This window comes from Rhinoraja longicauda, chromosome 28 (assembly GCF_053455715.1).
Source record: "Rhinoraja longicauda isolate Sanriku21f chromosome 28, sRhiLon1.1, whole genome shotgun sequence".
NCBI classification, from domain to species: Eukaryota; Metazoa; Chordata; class Chondrichthyes; order Rajiformes; family Arhynchobatidae; genus Rhinoraja; species Rhinoraja longicauda.
The window spans coordinates 20,890,044-20,911,078 of record NC_135980.1 but is presented as its reverse complement, the minus strand read 5'-3'; the positions used below and the strand labels follow the sequence as shown (position 1 = coordinate 20,911,078).

The window sequence follows — 21,035 nt, the reverse complement described above, 5'->3', positions numbered from 1 at the left end:
CTAATCCGTCATGGCTGATCTATCTTTCCCTCTTCACCCCATTCTCCTGCCTTCTCCCTATAACTCCCAACACCGTACTAATCAAGAATCTATCTCTGCCTTAAAAATATCAATTGACGGCCTTCACAGCCTTCTGTGGCAATGAATTCCACAGATTCACCACCCTCTGACTTAAGAAATTTCTCCTCATCTCCTTCGTAAAGGAAAGTTAGGATTCATTTAATTCTGAGGCTATGACCTCTAGTCCTAGACTCTCCAACTAGTGGAAACATCCTCTCCACATCCACGCTATCCAGGCCTTTACTATTCGGTGTTTACTAAAAAGTTTTTGTTTTGGTCAAAGGGGCTGAAAAGTAAGACTTCTTTCATTGGTCATTAAGTACTTGTGTAATGGGATAGTAGTTACATGAATCAAAGGAAATGACGTCAGGTGGGAGTTGAGTTGGTCACAAAACAAGATGGCAGGTCATGAATGTGATTTAGTTTGGAGATGCAGCATGGAAACGGGCCCTGCGGCCCACCGACTCCACGCTGCCCATCGATCACCCGTTCACACTAGTTCTATGCTAGTCCACTTTCTCATCCGCTCCCTGCGCACTAGAGGCGATTTACTGAGGCTGGTTAACCTACAAACTCCAGAGCACCCAGAGGAAAACCACGCGGTCACAGGGAGAACGTACAGCATGTACACTGACAACGCCCGAGGTCAGGATTGAACCCGGGCTTCTGGCACTGCAAAGCAGCAGCTCTACGAGCTGTGCCCCCGGCAATATCCCAATAATGATTCTTGTCTAATCATTAGGTACCGTAGTTACAGTTGATCTTTATTGTCAGTGACACACCCACAAGGAGGGAATGGAGAGAAATAAATCGGAAGGAAATTTCTAAAGCAAGTTAGAGTTGCTCGTGTCACCAAATTGCATCCTTTTTATCCTTGAGGTGCATTACACTTTTGTTTTGCTTACTGATGTGATATTTATTCATAGTGGTAATCTTTTCAATTTTGTTGTTTAAATTTCACTCAAGTTTGAAAGAACTACTGTATTCAGAGCATCCAAAAAAACTGCTATCCTTTTTCACTTGAAATTAATAATAATCCTTTCTTGATACTAAATATTAATTTAAAATGGAGAACGTTTTCATTTATCTCCACGTGTTAACCGCCTGTTTGGGAGATTCTCCAATCATTTCCGTGAGGTAGAATTAGCCGTCGGATTTATCAAACTGAAATGTACTCGAGTCCATAATTTTAGCTTAAGCGGACTGGTGGTAAGAAGAGAGGCAGCCATGTCAGGGGCTACGCATTCCGAGATTGATAGATTGAGGACAGTTCTTTGAGTGCAACATGTTAGCGAGAAGAGGAGGAAATATCAGCAAGGACCTAATTGGTCTTCAAAATATTGAGAATATATCCAAGCACATGCAAAGAGGTCTTGTGTTGTATTGTTGATCTCGAATGCAGTAATCTAAAGGATTTTACTGTAAAAACAAAAATTTAAATCCTGGCATGTCAATTTGGGAATTTTTTTTTTTTTTTTTTTCAAATGCTGGGTAAAATAGATCATTGAGATGATAGCATGTTGTGAACTCTTATCTTCATGTATCTAAATAAGTTTGAGTCTTTGGCAATGTCATGTTCTCTTTAAGAATAAAAAAATATCTAATTCAATTATTTAATTTTCAACTGGAGCTCAGCATGACTATATTATAAAGGTACTGTACCTTGCTGACAGAAATGGCAAACAAAATGTGATTTTGTCTAGTATGTGGCAAAAAAATATCATAGTTAGCGTATGAATTAAAGTTGGTCATCGGGAAAGCTGTTATACTATTGGATGGTTGCTGATGCTGCCAGGTCCACCGAGTTGCTCCAGCAGTTTGTTTTTGCTCCAGGTTACACAGTAGAACATGGAACAGCACAGGAACAGACCTTTCAGCCCACAATGTTTGTGCTAAACATGCTGCCAAGTTGAACTAATCTCCTCTGCCTGCATGTGATCCATATCTCTCCTTTCCCTGCATATCCACATGCTTGTCTAAAAGCCTCTTGAATGTCACTAACATATCCACTTCCACCACCACCCCTGTTAGGGCATTCTAGGCACCCACCACCTGTTTTTTTTTTTTTACCGTCTTGTTACCGGCTTACAGTGGCAGAGACCCGGGTTCAATCCTTACTACGGGTGCAGTCTGTCAGGGATTTGTACTTTCTCCCTGTGACTGAGTGCGGGTTTTCTCTGGGTGCTCCAGTTTCCTCCCACATTCTAAAGATGTGCAGGTTCGTGGTTTAATTGATTTCTGTAAATTGTCTCTCTGGTGTGCAGGATAGAACTAGTGTGCGGTTGATCGGTGTGGATTCGGTGAGCCAAAGAGTCTTGTTTCCACACTATCTCTAAACTGGATCTCCTTTACACTTTGCCCCTCTCACCTTTAGAGCTATGCCTGCTACCCTTTCTCCAGTGTATTGCTTTTGAAATGTATCAGCTGTTCCTTTGGTGGCACATTCACTTCAGCACAGAGGTCTTGGGTCAACGTTTACTCCAGAGATTCAAGTATAAAGTCAAGGCTGATTGAATGCTGCACTCAAAGAGGCTCTGCTGCTTGGACAAAATAATAAACCAGCAAGCCATCTGGTTTTGGGTATATTTTAAAGATCCTCTGGCTCTTGTCTGAAGAAAGTGTTTTTCCTTGTGGCTTACTCTGTAGTTAAAACTCCATCAACGTACCTATTACTTTACACAGGATCTGTTATTCTCAACTTAACTAAATGTTTCTGCATTACTTCAGTGATTCTGATTGAACAGAACTTAAAGGAATGCAAAGCAAAACTCAAAGTGCTAGGAATGTCTGAAGAAGGGTCTCGGCCCAAAACGTCATCCATTCCTTCTCTCCAAAGATGCTGTCTGTCCCGCTGAGTTACTCCAGCCTTTTGTGTCTATCTTCCACGCTGGAGTAACTCAACGTAGTAACCATTAATAACCCTTCGGACTGTAGAGGATTTGGATATTAACAGGTGGAAGGCAAGGTGTCAATGTTTTTTTTTTTTGTATAATAGTGGTCGCATAAGCAAGGGAAATTAATCATCACTGAATCGTGCTGAATGTTGCTGTTTGAGAGAGTTGTGTTTAATTGTAATATGTATCAGAAACAGAACAATGAAATTCTTGCATGCTACAGTTTTATTGGCACATTAACACACAACACAATGAATGATTGTATTATTGTTTATGGTATATTTATCAGTAATACTAAGTAACTAGATCATAATAGTTCTAGCTGAGGTACATAATGCAACCAATACAAAGTCCATGGTAGTGTGGTGTTGGGGTAAGGTTATGGTTAGTGTTGTGCAGGGTGCTTCTAGATGATGGTTGATGAGAAGTAACTGTTCTTGAACCTGGGGGTTATGGTTTTCTGGCTCCTGTACCATCTCCTAATGGTAGCAGCGAGGTGAAAGTATGGACAGGGTGGTGTGTGTTTGTGATGATATCAGGTTGCTTCTTGAAGCAGTGCCTCCTGTAGATACCTTGGATGGTGGGGGGTCAGTGCAAGTGATGTGTCAGCTGATGTCCACCATTTTGTGCAGCCGCCTCCGCTCTGGAGCATTCAAGTTACCAAACACACAGAGAGTGGTGAGTCTGTGGAATTCTCTGCCACAGAAGGTAGTTGAGGCCAGTTCATTGGCTATATTTAAGAGGGAGTTGGATGTGGCCCTTGTGGCTAAAGGGATCAGGGGGTATGGAGAGAAGGCAGGTACAGGTTACTGAGCTGGATGATCAGCCATGATCATATTGAATGGCGGTGCAGGCTCGAAGGGCCGAATGGCCTACTCCTGCACCTATTTTCTATGTTTCTAAACCAGGCCGTGACGCAATCATTCATCAAAAATAGTTGTCACTGTCAGCAAAACCACTACCTTTCGTGTCATCAGCAAACTTGCTAATCTTGCCCTGTATGTTCTCATCCAAATCATTGATCTCGATGACAAACAGTAGCGGGCCCAGCACTGAACCCTGAGGCACACCATTAGACACAGGCATCCAGTCTGAGAAGGCAGGAGAATGGGGTGAGGAGGGGGAGATGGACCAGCCACGATTGAATGGCGGAGTAGACTTGATGGGCTGAATGGCATAATTCTACCACTATCACTAATGATCTTATCTTATGAAGGACAATTGCAGTGAAAATATTTGGAGGCAATAAACATAATGGTTTTTAATGCCTGATTTAAGCCGGGGCTAAATCCAATTTTGATCAATCTCACTTTAGGAATTACTGATCTTGAACTGAGAGCAATAAACTTCCAGCTCTCCTTTCGTTGTTAGTTCTCTGGTTTCAGTTAAAGATAAAGCCTATTCCTTAAACCACCCCCTCGTGTAAAAGTTGGTACAATTTGGCATTACGGTATAAAGCGGGCATAACACATGACTTGGAAATCGATGCATTGGTTTCTTTAATGTTTGTACTTCCTGTGGAATAAGAAGTTTTTTCTGGAGAAAATTCCCAAGCTCTTGAGGCATTGATCGTTTGGGTTACCTGGTTGTATAATTCAATTGAAGATGACTTATCTTTCCCTGTTAATTTAGCCGAGGCAGCAACTAGCTCGCCTCTACAGGGTGAAGGACATAAAACACAATTGTGAGGATTTTTAACCATCTGTTTAAAGAAACTTTTTAGGGGAGTGCAAGGAATGTGAGAATTAATCTTTAAACTATTGATGCATTGTGGTACAAATTTGAAATTAATAACGCAGCTTGTGAGGTGTTGAGTGATGTCCTGTTATTACACCTGGTGTGAAATGTACCCTTGCCTGTGCACCAAGGCTGCACTTCGAAGGTCAGGTTTATGTTTGAAAGCTTTGAAGTGCGGAGAGCAGCAACTATTTTCCCAAAACATTAAAGACTCTGCTTTGGTAATAAAATGCCTAGGTGGATTAGATGGCTACCAGAGCACTGTTAAAGCAAGCCCTGCTGTTCCTGCTTCAAGGCAAGGCTATGGGAAAGGTGAATAGGGGCTAACTCCTTTTTAACCTGCTGCCTTGTGGTTTTTGTTTTCCATTTTTGTCTCTTGGTGGTTTCGGCTGTGAGACTCCAACTTGTGCTGAAAGTTGGCTAATTCTAACGGTGGATTCCACACAGTCTTTGAGCTGCATTCCCTGAGCTATGGAATCACGGGATATGGGAAAAAGCAGGAATAGGGTACTGATTTTGGATGATCAGCCATGATCATATTGAATGGCAGTGCTGGCTCGAACGGCCTACTCCTGCACCTATTTTCTATGTTTCTACTCCCTAAACAGTTAACCCGCAGTGTGAAAAAGGTCCTGATCCCAAACACCATCTATCCAGGTCCTCCAGAGATCCTGCCTGACCTGCTGAGTTACCCCAACACTTTGTAAACCAGCATCTGCAGTTCCTTGTATCTCCAGTCGATCTACAGAATTGTTCCTCCTCTTTTTCCATTATAATTAGAGGACATCGCTTTAAGGGGCGAGGGAAAAGATTTAACAGGAGCCAGAGGGGCAACCTCTTCCCCACAATTGTGGTGGGCATATGGAATGAACTGCCAATGGTGGTAGTTGCGGTAGGTACTACAACATTTAAAAGACATTTGGACAGAATGGACGGAAACTTTTGAAAGAACATCGGCCAAACGCCGGCAAGCGGAACTAGTATTGTTTTTTTTTTTTAGAGATACAGCGTGGAAACAGGCCCTTCGGCCCACCGGGTCCCTGCCGCCCAGCGATCCCCGCACATTAACACTATCCTACACACACTAGGGACAATTTTTACATTTTACCCAGTCAATTAACCTACATACCTGTACGTCTTTGGAGTGTGGGAGGAAACCGAAGATCTCGGAGAAAACCCACGCAGGTCACGGAGAGAACGTACAAACTCCGTACAGACGGCGCCCATAGTCAGGATCGAACCCGAGTCTCCGGCGCTGCATTCGCTGTAAGGCAGCAACTCTACCGCTGCGCCACCATGATCGCCCTATGGGGGCATCTTGGTCAACTTGTACAAGTTTAGCCAAAGGGACTATTTCTATTCTGTATTACTCTGACTCTACGAATGTAACAGAGCCTTGCGCATCAGTAGAATCATCCTCTTCATATCATAAATAATGTTTCTTGCAATTAATTGTAGCTAGTTTCTGGGAAGCTCATTATGCTTTGATTATATTCCTTGAGTAAACCCAAAGCTCAGTTACAGATTCTAATTCTAGAACACAGTGGCGCAGCTGGTAGAGCCACTGCGTCACAGTGTCGCAGACCCAGGTTCGATCCTGACCTCGGCCGCTGTCTATGTGGAGTTTGCACGTTCTCTCTATTTCTTCCAGCTGCCCACAGAGATGTGGATTTATAGGTTAATTGGCCTCAAAAATTATCCCCAGAGTGTCGGGAGCGGATGCAAAAGTGGGATTGGATAGAGCTGGTATAAACGGGCGGTCGATGGTGGGCATTAACTCGGGCCGAATGCTGGTTTCTGCACTGTCTTTCTGAACTAAATTGAAATTGATCATTGTAAAACATTGGAGTTCAGTGTTTTAGCTTGGCAACAAGGGCATTGTGAGAAATGGTCCATTCTCTGCACACAGAGATTTCTTGCTTCTGTGTTCTTACTCACGTGTAACTTCCCAGGTATCAGTTTTGATCAGAGGATGTGCACACCACCAGACTCAGGAACACCTTCTTTCCCTCAGTTATCTGGCTTCTAAACGGGCCTTCCATCAGCTCGGATAATGTCCAATTCGCCTCTGCTCCATTGCGGACATTGGACGTTGTCTAAGGAACTGATGCGCTACAATGCTGAGAACTATATTCTGCACTCTGTATCTCTCACTTTGCTCTACCTTTTGTACTTGAGTTTATCTTGATTATATTTATATATATATATGGTATTATCTGAGCTGATAGCATTGCAAAACAAAGCTTTTCATCGTACCTCTGTACACGCGACAACCATAAACGTAAACGGGGTGTGTAGTTTCCGGATATTGTGTACGAGGGCAGAAATGGAAAGAATGCCACTGTAGTAATTTGACCTGTTTTTTTAACTGGAATGTAACTTTTATCTTCCACAGTGAAAAATGCTGAGAGAGTTACATTTCCGCCATTTGGAAGAGATTCAGCCATGCCAGCATTAAATCAGGTACGTGGATGTACATTTGCAGGCCTATTCAGGCCAAAGCCTGTTTTGTTACAACAGCAGATGGAATAGATTTTACTCCCCTCCAATCCTCACTCCCCTTAAATTCAAACGTGATTATGTAAAGCTGAATTGATGTGTAAATAATTATCAGCTAAGTATTCAATTTAATGGAAAATGTTCACTTGAATGGGAGTATTGTCATTGTCTTATCAAAAGGAGAACACTTAACAGTTGCTCATGCAAAAAAATTGTTAGTGTTGCCTGCTGTACTACTTTTGTACAGCAGTCAGCTAGCCTGCTAAAATGTCACAAGTGGAAATTTAATTTGTTCTACCTGTAATAAATGCTCCATAAAACAATGAACTCGCGGATAAGTACCAGCGTGTGACTTAGGAACAGAACAATTCAATAAGGTCGCGACTGATCTGATTGTAATCTGGAGGTGCCTTTAAAAGACACTTGGACAGGAATGTGGTAAGAAAGGTTGAGAGGGATATGAGACTAGCTTAGATGGTGCATCATGGCCAGCATGACGAGTTGGCCTGAAGGGCCTGTTTCTGTGCTGTATGACCCATGGCACCACGCACCCATCTATTTCATATCATATCATATCATATCATATATATACAGCCGGAAACAGGCCTTTTCGGCCCACCAAGTCCGTGCCGCCCAGCGATCCCTGTACATTAACACTATCCTACACCCACTAGGGACAATTTTTACATTTACCCAGCCAATTAACCTACATACCTGTACGTCTTTGGAGTGTGGGAGGAAACCGAAGATCTCAGAAAACCCACGCAGGTCACGGGGAGAACGTACAAACTCCTTACAGTGCAGCACCCGTAGTCAGGATCGAACCCGAGTCTCCGGCGCTGCATTCGCTGTAAAGCAGCAACTCTACCGCTGCGCTACCGTGCCGCCCATTTGTAGTAGCATTACCACCCACCTGTCCTATACATTTCAAGAATGCCTCTACATTTGCCCTAGTTTTACTTTAAATTCAAGGATTCTGCTTCCATTACCTTTTGAAGAATTCTTGGAGGGGCAGTTTATTTTCAAGAGTCGAGAGTGTTTTGTCATATGTATCAAAACCGAACAATGAAATTCTTGCAACATCACAACAGGTTTGTAAATATGGTACTTGATAAGATAACACAATAAACAAATGTTCAACGAGTAAAAAGAAACGATGTAGTGCAAAAACAAAACAAGGCCTGAAGTTCTTAGTGCAACCCAAGCAGTCTGAAGAAGGGTCTCGACACGAAATGTCACCCATTCCTTCGCTTCTGTGACGCTGTGTGTCCCGCTGAGGTACTGCAGCATTTTGTGTCTATCCAAGCAGTTCATTGTTGGAAGATTTTGTTTGAGTTCGTAATGTCTGATGGCTGTTGGAAGAAGCTGTTCCTGAACCTGGATGTTACAGTATTCCGACTCCCACACCTTTTTGAGATGAGAGTCAAGAGTATTTAATTGTTGCAAGCGTGGGGACTGGAGCAGTAAAGTATTTGCTTGCTTACAGCTTTTCAGACACATTAAACTCAATAATGCAATAAATAAATATACAATAAAATAACAGTTAAACCAGGTAACCAGACTGTAACAAGTGGAAGGCTGCCTAGTTCTCCCTGGAGGAAGTATCCTCTCCACATCTACCATATCAAGATCCTCCCTGTATGTGTCCATCAAGTCACTTTGCCCTCTTTTAAAAACTCCAGTGCTATAAGCTTAGCCTGTCCATCCTTTCCTCGTATGACAGTTGCTCTTTCTGGGTATTGGTTTAGTAAACGTTCTCTGAACTTCAAATCTATGTACATCCTTGTGTAAGAGACCAGTGCTGTGCACAAAATAATCTTGCCAGTGCTCTATGTAACTGAAACATCTCTCATTTTTTGTTTTCATTGATTTTCTGAGAAATTAACAGCAACAATCCTTTTAACTTTAATAATTGCTTTGCCCTTCCTGCCCAACTATGTTACCTTTCATAAAAGGTTTTGAACCCGCTGTGGGGTTTTTCTCCCAATGTTACTGCTTCCTCGTGTGAAACTGAGTAGCAGATGCTTCCAAATTTCCAGCCAGCCTATTAGTATGCTTCTGCAGGTACTGAGGAAATTGTTGGCAATTCTGATTTAACATCAGTTTTGTTGCTCTGCACTTGTTTAAGGTTATCAATCAATTTTATTGTACTGTTGATGTTCCAATAAAGCACAACCTTCCTATTTGCTGAGCATTTAAGTTTGAAATCTTAATAGTTTGGGGAAAATTGACATTTTCTCAACATACAAAATTGATTAGAGTTGTAGATCAAATTTTAATTAGTGCACTCGGGTATTTATACAGTTCTAAAAGTTACTTACTTCTGTAAGTTGGGGTCTTTTTGTGAATTGTTATAAACCTCTGACAGAATTCAAATTTTGTTACAATTAAAACTTGAGCAAACAAGTGAAGTTTTCTGTTTGTGTTTTTACATTGAGAGCTGTTACTGAGTTATCCTGTTCCCTTACCCTGTCAACTTTCACCAGATGGTTCCTTTAGGAAGGAGATTAGGGGGAATTTCAGAGGGTGGGATTCATTGTCACAGAAGACTGGAGGCCAAGTCAATGGATATTTTTAAGGTAGAGGTAGATAGGTTCTTGATTAGTACGGGTGTCAGGGGTTATGGGGAGAAGGCAGGAGAATGGGGTTAGGAGGGAGAGTTAGAACAGCCATGATTGAATTGCAGACTAGACTTAATGAGCCAAATGGCCTAATTTGGCTCCTACCACTTCTGAATTTATGAACCACATTCTTGCTCTCATTGTGCGAAGATGCCGAGACAGTTTGCTTTGCAAAGATTAGACAATAAATATACTTTTTTTTACCAGTTTGCTGAAAAGCAAATAAAATCTCAATGCAGCAGTGCTTTGGGTAGCTTGAAACACAATCAAGTACTCGGGTTGTTGGCTATTCAACGATATGACTTAATCTTAAGGGCGGCACGGTAGCGCAGCGGTAGAGTTGCTGCTTTACAGCGAATGCAGCGCCGGAGACTCGGGTTCGATCCTGACTACGGGTGCTGCACTGTAAGGAGTTTGTACGTTCTCCCCGTGACCTGCGTGGGTTTTCTCCGAGATCTTCGGTTTCCTCCCACACTCCAAAGACGTACAGGTATGTAGGTTAATTGGCTGGGTAAATGTAAAAATTGTCCCTAGTGGGTGTAGGATAGTGTTAATGTGCGGGGATTGCTGGGCGGCACGGACTTGGAGGGCCGAAAAGGCCTGTTTCCGGCTGTATATGTATGATATGATATGTATGATATGATAATCTATCAAAAAAATCTGAATTGTGTATAAAACATTAAGTTCCAGTTATTGCGTTGACAACGCCTTAATGAAATTGTACTGGCTTTCAATGCAGAATGTCATTTGTGTCTGTCTTGGAGTGCAATGGGTGCTGTGTCCAGACCCGTGGCATCCCTTCTAACCTGATGAGACCCCTTCATTATGTTGCTTTGATGACACTGTTCCTGGTGTGACTCATTCATTGTCATACAGCATGAAAACAGGCCCTTCACCCCAACCTGCCCATGCTGATCAAGATGCCCCATCAACGCTAGTCCCACCTGGCCACGATTGGCCATGTCTCTTTTATCCGTGTACTTACCCAACTGTTTACTTCTAGAGTATTATGAAAGAAACTTGTTGGAGAAGCAGTGATTTGTTGGGGAACCTCTGGGACTACTAAGTCTTCCCAGTGCAATGTTGGCCTGGCACCCTTGTCAGATTAATCATCTAATTACCCATCAGTGGTTCCTTTCACTGCACCACTGCCACCATCACTCCAATGTTGCATCAGTCCCTGTAGCTTTCTGAAACTCTAGTGGAGTCTTTTAACCACCAAGTTTTTTTCCCCCGCTATCCCCCCCCCCCACTAACCACTCATCCTTGCCACTAACACACCTCATCCATGAAAACATTCCAGCCCGAAATGTCACCTGTCCATTCCCTCCACAGATGCTGCCTGACCTGCTGAGTTCCTCCAGTGCCTTGTTTTGCTCAAGATCCCAGCATCTCGGTTTTATTTAGTTTAGAGATACTGCCTGAAAACAGGCTCTACAGCCCTACACGATCATCGATCACCTGTTCACACTAGTTCTGCGTTATCCAACTTTCTCATCCACTCCCGACACACTAGGGGCATTGTTAGATGCCAATCAATCTACAATGTATCTACATTTTCCTGTGATGTTGTCATCCATGGAACATTGCAGCATCTTGCCAAACCATCTTGACATGCATAACTTTGGCTCAAATGAACATACTATTGCCACCCCCCAGATCTGGCTACTGTTGGCTCGTTATCAGATTCTGGGGTGTCTATTTTCAATTAAGAATGCATCACGCGTCTTGTGCAAGAGAAATTTTCAGGAAGACAGCATGACCATAATGGAGACACAAGGAACTGCAGACCCTGGAATCTTTTGCAAAACACAAAGTGCTGGAGTAATTCAGCAGGGCGGGCAACCTCTAAGAATGGATAGGTGATGTTTCTGGACATTCTGAAGAAAGATCCCAACCTAGAACATTGTCTATGTCCTCCAGAGATGCTGCCTGACCCACTGAGTTACTCTTAACATCTTATGACCAGAATGGTGATTGCCACCCTACTGAAACTCCCAACCTCCGGGTGGTCTAGAATCTCCAGATCTGGGTTTTTGAGGTCGGTTTTGGTGCATCAACTTATGGAATGGGTGATTATAAAAAGTCTAGAAATTGGATAGATTAGATCAGTGCTTCTTAAACTGGTGAATGGTTCACCCAAGGATGAATGAAATTATTTTGGGGTGAGTTAAACTAGGGGGTGAATGAAGGGTGAATGACTTAATATATATAAAATTATACACAAGGGAGAATAAGACGCAAATGACCAAAAAACAAGAAAATTTAGTCGAGGGTGAATTTAGTCGAGGGCAGCACGGTAGCGCAGCGGTAGAGTTGCTGCTTTACAGCGAATGCAGCGCCGGAGACTCAGGTTCGATCCTGACTATGGGTGCTGTACTGTAAGGAGTTTGTACATTCTCCCCGTGACCTGCGTGGGTTTTCTCCGAGATCTTCGGTTTCCTCCCACACTCCAAAGACGTACAGGTATGTAGGTTAATTGGCTGGGTAAATGTAAAAATTGTCCCTAGTGTGTGTAGGATAGTGTTAATGTGCGGGGATCGCTGGGCGGCACGGACTTGGAGGGCCGAAAAGGCCTGTTTCCGGCTGTATATATATGATATATGACACTGAAATAGTTTAAGAAGCACTGGGTTAGATGTTAAAATAGTTGCAACAGTTTTAATCTTTACTGTACTTGGGGTTCTGCACTAATAATTTTTTTAAATTATATGTTCTGGGTGTCGGATGTGGGGAATCTGGGAGTCTGATAGTCTTCCAGACACCCACATTTGCGCCAGGTGCGATGAGATGGGGCTCCTAAGGGACCGTATTAGGAACCTGGAGCGGCAGATTGATGACCTCCGTCTGGTTAGGGAGAGTGAGGAGGTTATAGAGAGGAGTTATAAAGAGGTGGTCACTCCAAGACCACGGGAGGTAGACAAGTGGGTCACGGTTAGGGGGGGCAAGGAGCAGAGGCAGGGACGAGAAAGTACCCCAGTGGATGTACCCCTTGGTAATAAATACTCCTGTTTAGGTGTTGTTGGGGAGTATAGCCTACCTGGGGGCAGCGACGGTGCCCGGGCCTCTGGCACGGAGTCCGGCCCTGTTGCTCAGAAGGGTAGGGATAGGAAGAGGAGAGCGATAGTAATAGGGGACTCTATAGTGAGGGGGTCAGATAGGCGATTCTGTGGACGCAGTCGGGAGACCCGGATGGTGGTTTGCCTCCCTGGTGCCGGTGTCCGGGATGTGTCTGAGCGTGTCCAGGATATCCTGAAAGGGGAGGGAGAGGAGCCAGAGGTCGTGGTACATATAGGTACCAACAATATAGATAGGATAAGGGAAGAGGTCCTGAAAGGATAATTTAGGGGGCTAGGAAGAGAGTTAAAAAAGGACTAGGTAGAGGATTGAAGTGTAGGACATCTAAGGTTGTAATCTCTGGATTACTCCCTGTGCCACGAGCTAATGAGTATAGAAATAGGAGGATAGAGCAGTTTAATGTGTGGCTCAGGAGTTGGAGCAGGGGGGAGGGATTCGTTTTTCTGGATAATTGGGCCTGTTTCTGGGAAAGGTGGGAACTGTATAGGCCGGATGGTCTCCACCTTAACCAGAGGGGGACCAATATCCTGGCGGGGAGGTTTGCTAGCACTGTTGGGGAGGGTTTAAACTAATTTGGCAGGGGGTTGGGATACAGCATGGAGCTAGTATAGGGGGTGAGGAGATGGAAAATATAGAGGAAATAACTGGTCAGATTGGGAGGCAGAACAAGAATGCCCCAGCACAATGGGGTAGGGCAAGTCTGAACGGCATTTATTTTAATGCAAGGAGTATTGGAAGCAAGGGGGATGAATTGAAGGTGTTACTGAACACATGGGAGTACGACATTGTTGCCATTACGGAAACATGGTTGAAGGAAGGGCAGGACTGGCAGCTTAATATTCCAGGATATAGAATCTTCAGGAGAGACAGAGAGCAGGGAAAAAGGGGAGGGGGTGTTGCAGTATTAATCAAATAATCTATTTCTGCTGTAAGAAGGGATGACATATTAGCGGGTTCCTCAAATGAGGCTATTTGGGTGGAATTGAGAAATAGAAAAGGGGCATGCACCTTACTGGGTGTATACTACTGACCCCCAAACAGTCAGAGGGAAATAGAAGAACATATTTGTAGGCAAATCTCGGGAGGGTGTGAAAACAACAGGGTAGTAATAGTAGGGGATTTCAACTTCCCGAATATTGATTGGGATAGCCAAAGTGTCAAGGGCCCTGAGGGTGCAGAGTTCCTAAGGGTCATCCAGGAGGGCTTTTTGAGCCAATATGTTGAAAGTCCAACAAGGGAGGGGGCGGTATTGGACTTAATCTTGGGAAATGAGGCCAGACAGGTGGCTGAAGTGTCAGTAGCAGAGCATTTTGGTGACGGTGATCACAATTCAGTGATATTTAAGGTGGTAATGGAAAAGGATAAAGAGGGACCGGTGGAAAGAGGAAAATTTCTAAATTGGGGCAAGGCCGATTTTAATCTGATAAGGCAGAAGTTGGCCCTGGTGGACTGGGATCAGCGTCTCATGGGGAGGACCGCATCAGAACAGTGGGAGTCATTCAAAAGAATAATTGAAAAAGTACAGAGGAAGCATGTTCCCCTAAAGTTTAAGGGTGGGACAAACAAGTCCAAAGAACCTTGGATGTCGAACGATATAGTAGGATTGATTCGGGAAAAAAAGGGGGGCTTTTGGAAGGCATAAAGAACTTAAGGCACAGACATCATTAGAGGAATACAGAAGGTGTAGGGCGGTTCTTAAAAAAGAAATTAGGAGAGCAAAAAGGGGCCATGAGATAGCACTAGCGGGCAAAATAAAAGAAAATCCCAAAGTGTTCTATAAGTATATCAAGGGTAAGAGGATAACGAGGGAAAGAGTGGGGCCCATCGGGGACCATAGTGGAAAGCTGTGTGTGGAGCCAGAGGATGTAGGAGATGTTTTAAATGAATTTTTTGCATCTGTTTTTACGAGGGAGGAGGGCGATGCGGACTTAGAAATGGAGCAGGAGGGTTGTGATGTTCTTGAGCATATTGCTATTGACAGGGAGGTGGTGCTGGAGGCTCTGGCAGGCTTAAAAGTGGATAAGTCTCCGGACCCTGACGAGATGTATCCCAGGATGCTGAGAGAGGCAAGGGAGGAGATTGCGGGGGCTCTGGCACAAATTTTCAGAGCCTCTCTTGCAACAGGGGATGTACCGGAGGACTGGAGGATAGCTAATGTGGTGCCATTATTTAAAAAGGGCAGTAGGGATAAACCTGGGAACTACAGGTCGGTGAGTCTGACATTGGTGGTGGGGAAGCTGCTAGAAAAGATTCTGAGGGACAGAATCAGTCTTCACGGAGGATCGAGGGTTAATTAAGGATAATCAACATGGCTTTGTTAAGGGAAGGTCGTGTCTGACTAACTTGATTGAATTTTTTGAAGGGGTGACCAAGGAGGTAGATGGGGGTAGTGCAGTGGATGTGATATACATGGATTTCAGTAAGGCTTTTGACAAGGTCCCACACAGGAGACTAGTCAAGAAGGTAAGAGCCCATGGGATCCAGGGCACCTTGGCAAAATGGATAAAAAACTGGCTTAGTGACAGAAGGCAGAGGGTGATGGTAGAAGGCTGCTTCTGTGACTGGAGGCCGGTGTCCAGTGGGGTGCCGCAGGGATCGGTGTTGGGTCCCTTACTGTTTGTAATCTACATAAATGATCTGGATGTTAACGTACAGGGCATGATCAGCAAGTTTGCAGATGACACAAAGGTAGGGGGGTGGTGAATAGCGAGGAAGGGATCTGCAAGCTGCAGGAAGATATAGATGAGATGGTCAGATGGGCGGAGCAGTGGCAGATGGAATTTAATCCTGAAAAGTGCGAGGTGATGCACTTTGGCAGAAATAACTTGGAGAGGGAGTACACCATGAATGGAAGGACCTTAGGGAAGACAGGGGTACAGAGGGACCTTGGAGTACAGGTACACAAGTCCTTGAAGGCAGCAGGACAGGTGGACAGGGTGGTCAAAAAGGCATATGGGTTACTGGCCTTCATTAGCCGGGGCATCGAATATAAAAGTAGGGGGGTAATGATGGAATTGTACAGAACACTGGTGAGGCCACAGCTGGAGTATTGTGTACAGTTCTGGTCACCACATTATAGAAAGGATGTGATAGCTTTGGAGAGGGTGCAGAGGAGATTCACCAGGATGCTGCCAGGGATGAAGGGCCTCGGCTATGAGGAGAGACTGAGCAGATTGGGGTTGTTTTCCCTGGAGCAGAGAAGGATGAGAGGGGACATGATCGAGGTGTACAAGATCATGAGGGGCATAGATAAGGTAGATGGCGGGGAACTTCTTCCACTGGTGGAAGGTTCAACAACGAGGGGACATAGATACAGGGTAAGGGGAGGGAGGTTTCGGGGGGATGTGAGAAAGAACTTTTTCACCCAGAGGGTGGTTGGAGTCTGGAACTCACTGCCTGGGGTGGTGGTGGAGGCGGGAACACTCACAACGTTTAAGAGGCATTTGGATGGGCACTTGAAATGCTACAACATTCAGGGCTACGGTCCAAATGCGGGAAAATGGGATTAAAATTAGACTGTGTTTGGTAACGGGCGGCACGGACACGATGGGCCGAAGGGCCTCTTTCTGTGCTGTAAGACTCTATGACTCTATGAACTTTTTAAAATGGTGCATTCTATGAGTCTGCAGACCTGTTACACAGTTGCATGTAAGGATTTCATTGTTCTGCTTTTGGTTCCTATGACAATTTAAAAACACTTGACTTTTGACTCTCTCTTGACTGTATCACCCAGGATGGTTGAGTTAATTGTGCCTTCGCTTCTTTAACGATGCAGGGAACTTTTCTGAATTCTGAAATGGGAATGGCCAATTCGGGAACAATGTCACCAACTGGCGTCAAACCTGGGACCCAGTATTATCCCTACGCCAGCAATCCTCGCAGAAGGCCAGTGCAAGAACCAAGCAATCTAGGTAACATTCCCAAGTGGTTGTCTCCTCTTCGTCTTGTTGGTGTTCGAGCCCAATCACTTTACGTTTTATAAGTTTTCATCCGTCTTTCTAGCTTTATTCACAAAATGCTGGAGTAACTCAGCAGGTCAGGCAGCATCTCGGGAGAGAAGGAATGGGTGACGTTTCTAGTCGAGACCCTTCAGTCTGAAGAAGGGTCTCGACCCGAAAAGTCACCCATTCGTTCTCTCCCGAGATGCTGCCTGACCTGCTGAGTTACTCCAACATTTTGTGAATAAATACCTTCGATTTGTACCAGCATCTGCAGTTATTTTCTTATATCTTTCTAGCTTTGTTTGCTTACATAAATAATTATGGTAAAACGATCAGTTTTGTTTTTGGTGATGCTTCACAGCTGTTTGGGGTTTATCATCTAATCTCCTTGATCAGATTGCCTTGTAATCACTCCTAAGGGTCTGTCTTCTGCAGAATACTTTTCTTTTAACCGTATATAGTTTTAAATCTTGCTGATTTTGAAATGGTGTATTTAATTTATTGTTGCGCTTATTTCTCTGTCCTCTGGTGCATGGATAACCCAGAATCTGATTCTCTCTTTTGCTTTCACATCTCTCATTCAACAATGGATCGATTTTCCTAAATTTGTTTTTCATGATTTTTAACAAACCTTTTTTTGACTTAATAATTTTGGATCCTAACTCGCATTCGTTCCTCTTAGAACCCCAGCCCAAGAAAGTACGGAAGGTGCCGCCTGGCTTGCCTTCTTCGGTAAGTATTTTGTTATTTAATAAGAACTACTAATTTTTTAGATGAAAGTATCTAATTTGCTTGCAAGCTGCCAAATGCCTTTCACTATTTCCATAACCATTTGCAATTCTGAGTTATATAGGTAAGTTTTTTTTTTAAAAACCACCAGGCTGATGTTTCTGGTGTAGTTTGCAGACGTTAATGGTCACAAAATAAGTTTGTTTCACTACATTGGGGTTGTAGTATCAAGTCTGCAATTTTAATAAGAAGGCACATGGAAATTACTGGCGCCCTTCACTGTGTTTGAAGATTAGTTAAGCTGCATTGAGCTGGAGAGGTGTTCCGCAAAGTGCCTGGTTTGTTTGGCGCTCAGTTGAAGTAAAGAGAATGGGGGAAATCTTAACATTGTGAATGGTAGCTGCCCTTGCGAGGTGAATGTGTTTGTTCAGATAAACTTCTGAAGCACTGCTACCTTGAAACGTGGATACAGGAGGAACGGAGATACTACTAAAAGCTGCATTAGCAGCCTGACTCTGGAGACAGAAACTGAACAGTGGGTTGTGATTTGAACATGTCTCGGGAGGCCAGCAAAGATTCTTTTGATATTCTGCTGTTTAGTGGTGTCGATTTGGGAATTTAGTACCCTGACCTCTTGACAATTGATGTTTTTAAGCGGTGTCAAATTTTGGTTTATGAATATTCTAAATAATACTATTTAAACTAACTCTCCATGCATTTTAATAACAGGCTCTATCTTTCGATTTTGCTGCAGAAGCTTTGGTAGAATTTTTTTTGCTGCGTTATAGGAGAGGTGTAATATAAGTGCTCTGAACATTACATCAGATATTTTGGAGAATCGTTATAATGGGCGGCACAGTGGGGCAACGGTGGAGGTGCTACCTTACAGCGCCAGAGACCTGGGTTTGATCCTGACTGCGGGTGCTGTCTGTGCGGAGTTTGCAGGTTCTCCCTGTGACCACGTGGGTTTTCTCCGTGTGCACCAGCTTCCTCCCACACTCCAAAGACGTACAGGTCTGTAGGTTAATTGGCTTCTGTAAATTGTCCCTAGTGTGTAGGATAGAACTAGTCTAAATGGGTGATCGCTGGTCGTCGTGGACTTGGTGGGCCAAAGGGCCTGTTTCCACGCTGTCTCTAAACTAAACTTGTATTTTCATGCCAATGAATCATACTCACCGCCAATCACTCTGTGGAGTCTGAAGAAGGGTCTGAAGAAGGGTCTCGAACCGAAACGTCACCCATTTCTTCTCTCCTGAGATGCTGCCTGACCTGCTGAGTTACTCCAGCATTTTGTGAAATAAATACCTTCGATTTGTACCAGCATCTGCAGTTATTTTCCTACACTCAGTGGAGTGTGATTAATCTCCTGGTGGGTCCTTTCTGTGGATCCTGGGATGGCTGAAGGGTCCAGTCCTGGAGCCACAGACTTTGCAGGGAGTACATCCCTTCAGGTGTGCGACATGGTTGCCACATGGGGAGCAAAGTGCACAGTCGGCATTGCCAGAAACAGACCTGGGTCCAGTGGCATGGACTCCACCATGGTTGGGAGTCTCTCCTTGCTGCAGCCGCCTTACACTTTAGCCTTCGTGGTGCTCCACCCTTTGGTCAGCCACTATCCTCTGCCTGCTCCACCATTGAGGAGGCATCTCCTTGGGCCGCCCTTTGTCAAGGACCCCAGCATTTAGTGTCTATCTTTGATTTAAACCAGCATCTGCAATTCCTTCCTACAGAAAGGTGAATTTATTTGAGACCACTGGCTGATTGGAATGCATTCCCCTGGAAAAGGTGGTAGATGCAAATTCAGTCATTATTTTTTAAAGAGATTTGGAGAAATAGTTGTAAGCCGAGCATCTTTCAGGGTTTGGGGGAAATGAGACAAATTGGATACCTCTTCAAATAACCATCATCGCGACCAACACCTTTGCTGGAACCTTCAGCGATCCCTGCCTTCTGACTGTTTTCCGCCAGATTTCTGGTGCTGGCCACGTGTCATAATTTCTCTCGTCGGTTTTGTTTTTAAGAAAGCTCAACAACATTGATGTACAAAAGCGGTCCACAGCTCCCTGAAAGTGGCAACACTAGTAAATAGAGTGGTGGTGAAGACATGTGGTCTGATTGCCATCATCCGTCGGGGCAATGAGTGTAAGAGGCAGGAAGTCAATTATAAAATCGAGTCAATTATAAAAGACGAAATTGCTGAGCATTTGGATAGCAGTAACGGGATCATTCCGAGTCAGCATGGATTTACGAAGGGGAAATCATGCTTGACAAATCTACTGGAATTTTTTGAGGATGTAACTAGGAAAATTGACAAGGGAGAGTCAGTGGATGTGGTGTACCTCGACTTTCAGAAAGCCTTCGACAAGGTCCCACATAGGAGATTAGTGGGCAAAATTAGGGCACATGGTATTGGGGGTAGGGTACTGACATGGATAGAAAATTGGTTGACAGACAGAAAGCAAAGAGTGGGGATAAATGGGTCCCTTTCGGAATGGCAGGCAGTGACCAGTGGGGTACCGCAAGGTTCGGTGCTGGGACCCCAGCTATTTACGATATACATTAATGACTTAGACGAAGGGATTAAAAGTACCATTAGCAAATTTGCAGATGATACTAAGTTGGGGGGTAGTGTGAATTGTGAGGAAGATGCAATAAGGCTGCAGGGTGACTTGGACAGGTTGTGTGAGTGGGCGGATACATGGCAGATGCAGTTTAATGTAGATAAGTGTGAGGTTATTCACTTTGGAAGTAAGAATAGAAAGGCAGATTATTATCTGAATGGTGTCAAGTTAGGAGGAGGGGGAGTTCAACGAGATCTGGGTGTCCTAGTGCATCAGTCAATGAAAGGAAGCATGCAGGTACAGCAGGCAGTGAAGAAAGCCAATGGAATGTTGGCCTTCGTAACAAGAGAAGTTGAGTATAGGAGCAAAGAGGTCCTTCTACAGTTGTACCGGGCCCTGGTGAGACCGCACCTGGAGTACTGTGTGCAGTTTTGGTCTCCAAATTTGAGGAAGGATATTCTTGCTATGGAGGGCGTGCAGCGTAGGTTCACTAGGTTAATTCCCGGAATGGCGGGACTGTCGTATGTTGAAAGGCTGGAGCGATTGGGCTTGTATACACTGGAATTTAGAAGGATGAGGGGGGATCTTATTGAAACATATAAGATAATTAGGGGATTGGACACATTAGAGGCAGATAACATGTTCCCAATGTTAGGGGAGTCCAGAACAAGGGGCCACAGTTTGAGAATAAGGGGTAGGCCATTTAGAACGGAGATGAGGAAGAACTTTTTCAGTCAGAGGGTGGTGAAGGTGTGGAATTCTCTGCCTCAGAAGGCAGTGGAGGCCAGTTCGTTGGATGCTTTCAAGAGAGAGCTGGATAGAGCTCTTGAGGATAGCGGAGTGAGGGGGTATGGGGAGAAGGCAGGAACGGGGTACTGATTGAGTGATCAGCCATGATCGCATTGAATGGCGGTG

General features: G+C 44.2%; 1 protein-coding gene across 13 annotated transcripts in view; it reads left to right on the top strand.

Annotated features, from left to right (window-relative positions):
- The window catches only part of tcf3a (transcription factor 3a), a 149,650-nt gene that overhangs the window by 68,804 nt on the left and 59,811 nt on the right, over positions 1-21,035 (top strand). For all 13 annotated transcript variants that reach the window (XM_078424210.1, XM_078424211.1, XM_078424214.1 and 10 more), the window contains 3 exons: positions 7,087-7,154; positions 16,665-16,800; positions 17,513-17,562. In XM_078424210.1, coding sequence (XP_078280336.1) covers positions 7,087-7,154; positions 16,665-16,800; positions 17,513-17,562 — 254 coding nt within the window. The remainder of the gene's footprint in view (positions 1-7,086; positions 7,155-16,664; positions 16,801-17,512; positions 17,563-21,035) is intronic.